Source organism: Bidens hawaiensis, unplaced genomic scaffold (assembly GCF_021521415.1).
Source record: "Bidens hawaiensis isolate Kalapana, Puna unplaced genomic scaffold, B.hawaiensis_p1.1 tig00005851_1, whole genome shotgun sequence".
Taxonomy (NCBI): domain Eukaryota; kingdom Viridiplantae; phylum Streptophyta; class Magnoliopsida; order Asterales; family Asteraceae; genus Bidens; species Bidens hawaiensis.
In genome coordinates, this window is record NW_027491385.1 from 930,942 (window position 1) to 937,888 (window position 6,947).

Here is a 6,947-nt window from a genome sequence, read left to right on the forward strand (position 1 = left end):
TTCAATATTGAGACACGCATATCTGAAGGTGAAACCAGACTCTCCACATACTCCAAGGCATGCACTTTGAGTAAATCCACATTTTTAACTGAAATGTTGAAGAATTTATACGATTTCTTCATAGGGTCATAGATTATGATATTCTTCGAAGGATCCACCATAAGAATTCTTCTACTATCTAAAATATGAAGAGGGTAGTAGGGCTCCTCATTCAAAGGAAATTTAAGTTTATATATTTTTAACCATTGGCCATGTTTCTTCATAACCCACATGTCGAATTTGCTACCATTGATGTGGTTGAGTAAACAAAGACATCCATTTATCGTACCCAAGGGTTTAAAATTATGTCATCCATTGATAACTTTAAAGGGTAGGCATATCTTTGAAGCAACCAAGTCTTTAACATTGATGGCAATCAACACATTATGGTACCGATGTCCAGGCCAATACAAAGACCCATTTATAAAATGTCCCACGTCATGATGTTGCATGAATCGAAGGTCCAACTTTGATATGTTACAAGAACGTCTCCTCCACGAATTTTCTTTAAAATTATAGACATCAATATCTGGAGAACACCGTTTGAACCTAATAATCTTCAAGTCATATGGGGTTGCACCATAGCCAAATCCACAAGCTGCATGATAGCCAGGTGCATAAGGAAGTAACTTGGTCACGCCTGTGAGCGGATTGTATAGCCTGAAAACATTTGCATCGGTACGAAGGACTACTATCCCGTTAAGCGTTCCAATAACTGTTTTTAGGAAACCAGAAGGATAACATCCCTCGACTACCGAATAAGACGTGTTGTCGGTCGGCACATTGTCGTCTATGAGATGAAAACTATAAGGTAGCGTGAGTAAGATAGTTTTACGTGATCTCAGCTTCATAAAGTTTGGTTCCCTAAGCATGCCATACCAGTATTTCGATACACACCATAAACGTACTAAAGGCTTTGCCGGAAGGCGAGCAAATATATTGCGTAAAACGTCATCAGGTAGGATATCAGCCATGCCTGTAAACCTATAAACAAGACATCCTTCAATGAAATATCTATTGAAAAAAATAATAATAAAAGACATCTGGTACGTTATAATGTTTGTTTGTTTTGTTATCTAATTAGTCTGTTAAGTTATACATTTTAATTAGCCTGTAACTTTTCAAAACAACTTGTAACACAAAACTAGTTACTGATTCCATTGCAAAACAAGTTAAACTATCGTTATCGGATTGTGTACGGTAATGATGTGCAATCGTTAGCATGCCGATCACATAAATTATCGATACGAGACGTATACAGTAAACAATTTATACAAAAAGAATGGAGAAGTAGCATCGATACCTTGTTTCGACCGAGTGGTTGAAAGCATGCAAAGTCTCGAGGTTGTGGTTTCTCTTCTTGTGGGCTTTTTAGGGTTATTATAATGCAACCTTTCTTAAAGGATCGATTTATAGGCACGATCGTTTCATAAACTGCTAGAATTAGTATACCATAATAATTTAGGATAACTTATAAAAATAGATTATTTGATGATACACCACATATTCCAGCATTTAATAAAATAAAGACAGAATTACAGAAATTGTTCTTTATCTTTCACCCAAATTTTACTCGTGGTCACTCATCTTCAAAATTGATCTTTTTTGTCCTTTACGTTTCAAAATCCAACAGCGTTTGTCCTTTTCGCCTAACCCGGTTAGATTTTCTCATTAATTCAGGTCACGTGCCTTACACATGAGGGCAAATTAGTCAATTTAACTATTTAATTAAAAAGTGTTTTAATAAATAAAGAAAAACAATTATTACTGTATTTATATTCTTTATCTCTCTCTTCCCTCCTTCTTCCTCCATAGCCACCACCAAGCTTTCCGACGGCCACCGCCGCCGTCTTCTCCGGCCACTCCACCTCCCGCCGCCGTCTTCTCCGGCCTGCTTCTAAACCTCCAGATCTCGAAACAACGGTGAGCACGATTATATACAAGTTTATATGAACTTTGACGTGATGTTTGTGCTCTCAGCTTTAACTTTATTATATAATAATAATAATATCATCTTAGTTTCTGTAAATATTTACAGATTCAGTTGAATCTCGTCAATCGGTCGTTAAATGACGACGGAAAAATCATCTAAGCTGCAGACTCGAGTGGCTATGGCGGCAATTTGTTCATTAATTATTGTGATTTCAATGATTTCGTTCGTTACAGGTGTGTTAATCTGTTATTCATTGAATGATTGAATATATTATTATTATTTTATATAATTTCGTTTTATAATCGATATCAATAAGTTAGATTCCAATTTGCTCTGTTTTTCGTTTTATAATATATTATTATTATTTTATTTTATTTAATTTCGTTTTATTCTCGAAACCTCAAGTGTTTCAGCTCCAATCCAATGAAGGAGGATGAAGGCTGAGTGGACATGGTGAGGAAACAACGGTGAGAACAAGAGGCTGACGTCAGCATGCGGAAGTTGAGTAAGAATAAGTGGAGTGGCAGTGGCGTCGGAAACGACGATTGAGAGGCGATGGTGGTGGTGCAACCTTGTGTTCGGGATCTGGAGGTTTAGGCGTAGGCCGGAGAAGACGTCGGCGAGAGGTGGAGTGGCCGGAGAAGACGGCGGTGGTGGCTGCCGGAAAGCTTGGTGGTGGCTACGGAGGAAGAAAAAGGAGGAGATAGATAAAGAATATAAATATATATTAATTGTTTTTCTTTATTTATTAAAACACTTTTTAATTAAATAGGTAAATTAACCAATTTGCCCTCATGTGCAAGGCACATTACCTGACTTAACGAGAAAATCTAACCGGGTTAGACAAAAAGGACAAACGATGTTAGATTTTGAAACGTAAAGGACAAAAAAGATCAATTTTGAAGATGAAGGACCACGAGTGAAATTTGAGTAAAAGATAAAGGACAATTTCTGTAATTCTGTCTAAAATAAAAATTGATTATATGATGAATAAATATGAAAAACCTACTGATAGAAAGACGTGTATATTTTTTAAAAAATTTAAATTGTTAATATGGGTTAGGTTCAAATAAGAAGTTTGATTTTCCTAAGAAGGCTAGGAATGTGACATTCGTCAATTTTGGGTCTTGTTTGTATTCGTTTTTGTATTTGTTTATTATGTAAACCGACCCGATTTGTAAACCGAAGCTTATGTTATAATAAAAATGATGGATTTATGTTACAATATTGTTTCACACTTGTTGGGTCTTGAAAACATCATACCTTTATTTTTATTTATTTATTTATTATTTTTGTTGTATTGTGTTTTTGTCTTGATCCATTTTGCATGAAAACTCTTGTGTCTCACACCCATATTTGACCACCAACATTACCCTATATATACACCACCTTTCCTCTTCATTTTCCCTTGCTACAACCCAAAAAAAAAAAAAAACTCTCTCAAACATCAAAGATTCAAGGTTATCTTCTTAAGTGTTCTTGAAGGTTTTAGTCTTTCATCTTAATTAGTTTATGTAGCCTTATTAATACTTGTTTATGGTTGTGCAACATATATATAATATACACCCCTTGTTTACCTTTGGCAGTTACTTCTTCGATTCCGGTCGGTGAGGTTTCGGACCTCATAAGGCAAGGCTTCATGGAGGACTTCGTGTCCTTGATATATATACATCTATATAACTTGTTCATACATATTAATCTTGCTTATTTTAGTTTGTTGGTCATGTTTACAAGTTCCATGATTATGGGTTTTTAAGAGTCTATGCTTCGGTTTAACCGTAAATAGCTCTAAACCGTAAACCGAACTTTGTTACTAGTTTTGTTAAATAATTGTTTAAACATACTTATTGTTAGATCTAAGTTTCTAAAATTATTTTTACAAATTCTATGGTTATGGGTTTGTAGAATCTTACCTCGGTCTTAATCCGAACCGAAAACCGAACTTTTGTTTAAAGACTTTATTGTTAACTTTTGGTTATAAAACTTAAAGTATTTTTTTTATTTGTACATTATTATACAAGTTCTTTAGTGTTTGGACATGTGGAAACCAAACCGATTCTTACTCGCTTAAAACACACAAGTGTGTTTTTTTAGCCATCAAGACTTGTATATTTCTTTAAAAATAGTTACAAATTGATTTTTAAATATTTTCTTAAGTACTTGGAAATGTTGGATCTAACTTGATCTCATAACAAAGTTTGGACCGACAAAACCGAACACTCGCTTAACGTGCGTTGTTAGTTCTAAAACAATGGAACTACATACTTGGTTAAGTCTTGTTAAATTTTATTGAGTTATCTCATAACATTCAATATTTTGGAAAGTTGACTTTGGGTTTGACCAATTATCAAGACCCGAACCGACAACCCGAACACTCGATAAAAAAAAACCCGTTTTAGTATCTTTATTCCAAAGGGATTTGCATTCTTGCATGTTATCCACCTTATTACTTAACATAGGTTGAGTAAATATTAAGGTTAGACACTTTAACCCGGTTTCGAGCAAACTTACATTTTTTAAGGGTTATTATTATAAATTCTTAAATAGTTACATTTTAAAACCTTAAACTTTAATTATTTACATTTCTCAACATTTATTTTGTTTAAAGACCTTCAAGACAACCTTTCTAAATTCAAGACTTCTTTTCTTTTTAGGCATTGTGCGTTAAACTCGTCGTTCCGACAAATCTCCAAATTATCATCTTACAAGTTTACTACTTGAAGGTGAGTACTTCATACCCCATTTTCCATCTTTTATTTTGGGGGTGACATTTCATACTTATTCAACAAAATGCTTTATATTTGAATCTTAAACCACAAACGTAGTTGTATACTTTATCTAAATAATTGCTCGATTTGGTGTTCTATGCTTATATGCCTATGTGTTTATCGCTTTTGGTTGGTGGAACTATAAAATCCTAGACTATTTGGCATCCCCTTATAGAAAGGTGTCGTTAACGTAATAAAGCTCTGCTATTGGTGGGATTTTCCACTGGGTATGACTGATTGATCGATCTTTTTTTTATTGTTCTCATTGTTGTGACATTCATCAATTTCGGGTCTTGTTTGTATTCGTTTTTGTATTTGTTTATTATATAAGCCGACCCGATTTGTAAACCGAAGCTTATGTTATAATCAAAATGATGGATTTATGTTACAATATTGTTTCACACTTGTTGGGTCTTGAAAACATCATACCTTTATTTTTATTTATTTATTTATTATTTTTGTTGTATTGTGTTTTTGTCTTGATCCATTTTGCATGAAAACTCTTGTGTCTCACACCCATATTTGACCCCCAACATTACCCTATATATACACCACCTTTCCTCTTCATTTTTCCCTTGCTACAACTCAAAAAAAAAAAGCTCTCTCAAACATCAAAGATTCAAGGTTATCTTCTTAAATGTTCTTGAAGGTTTTTAGTCTTTCATCTTAATTACTTTATGTAGCCTTATTAATACTTGTTTATGGTTGTGCAACATATATATAATATACACCCCTTGTTTACCTTTGGCAGTTACTTCTTCGATTCCGGTCGGTGAGGTTTCGGACCTCATAAGGCAAGGCTTCATGGAGGACTTCGTGTCCTTGATATATATACATCTATATAACTTGTTCATACATATTAATCTTGCTTATTTTAGTTTGTTGGTCATGTTTACAAGTTCCATGGTTATGGTTTTTTAAGAGTCTATGCTTCGGTTTAACCGTAAATAGCTCTAAAAAGTAAACCGAACTTTGTTACTAGTTTTGTTAAATAATTGTTTAAACATACTTATTGTTAGATCTAAGTTTCTAAAATCATTTTTACAAATTCTATGGTTATGGGTTTGTAGAATCTTACCTCGGTCTTAACCCGAAACACGATCCGAACCGAAAACCGAACTTTTGTTTAAAGACTTTATTGTTAACTTTTGGTTGTAAAACTTAAAGTATTTTAATTTTTATTTGTACATTATTATACAAGTTCTTTAGTGCTTGGACATGTGGAAACCAAACCGATTCTTACTCGCTTAAGACACACAAGTGTGTTTTTTTTAGCCATCAAGACTTGTATATTTCTTTAAAAATAGTTACAAATTGATTTTTAAATATTTTCTTAAGTACTTGGAAATGTTGGATCCAACTTGATCTCATAACAAAGTTTGGACCGACAAAACCAAACACTCGCTTAACGTGCGTTGTTAGTTATAAAACAATGGAACTACATACTTGGTTAAGTCTTATTAAATTTTATTGAGTTATCTCATAACATTCAATATTTTGGAAAGTTGACTTTGGGTTTGACCAATTATCAAGACCCGAACCGACAACCCGAACACCCGATAAAAAAACCCGTTTTAGTATCTTTATTCCAAAGAGATTTGCATTCTTGCATTTTATCCCCTTATTACTTAACATAGGTTGACTAAATATTAAGGTTAGATACTTTAACCCGGTTTCGAGCAAACTTACATTTTTAAAGGGTTATTATTATAAATTCTTAAATAGTTACATTTTAAAACCTTAAACTTTAATTATTTACATTTCTCAACATTTATTTTGTTTAAAGACCTTCAAGACAACCTTTCTAAATTCAAGACTTCTTTTCTTTTTGGCATTGTGCGTTAAACTCGTCGTTCCGACAAATATCCAAATTATCATCTTTCAAGTTTACTACTTGAATGTGAGTACTTCATACCCCATTTTTCATCTTTTATTTTGGGGGTGACATTTCATACATATTCAACAAAATGCTTTATATTTGAATCTTAAACCACAAACGTAGTTGTATACTTTACCTAAATAATTGCTCGATTTGGTGTTCTATGCTTATATGCCTATGTGTTTATCGCTTTTGGTTGGTGGAACTATAAAATCCTAGACTATTTGGCATCCCCTTATAGCAAGGTGTCGTTAACGTAATGCAATTAATGATAACTATAAAATCCTAGACTATTTGGCATCCCCTTATAGCTAGGTGTCGCTAATGT

At 33.4% G+C, this 6,947-nt stretch overlaps 1 protein-coding gene across 1 annotated transcript; it reads right to left on the reverse strand.

Moving 5' to 3' along the window:
• Positions 1 to 347: 347 nt before the first annotated feature.
• Positions 348 to 1,013, reverse strand: LOC143630914 (F-box/kelch-repeat protein At3g06240-like). Its single transcript, XM_077099801.1, has one exon. It carries the CDS (start codon positions 1,011 to 1,013, stop codon positions 348 to 350), a length of 666 nt encoding a protein of 221 aa, XP_076955916.1.
• Between the last annotated feature and the right edge of the window lie 5,934 nt (positions 1,014 to 6,947).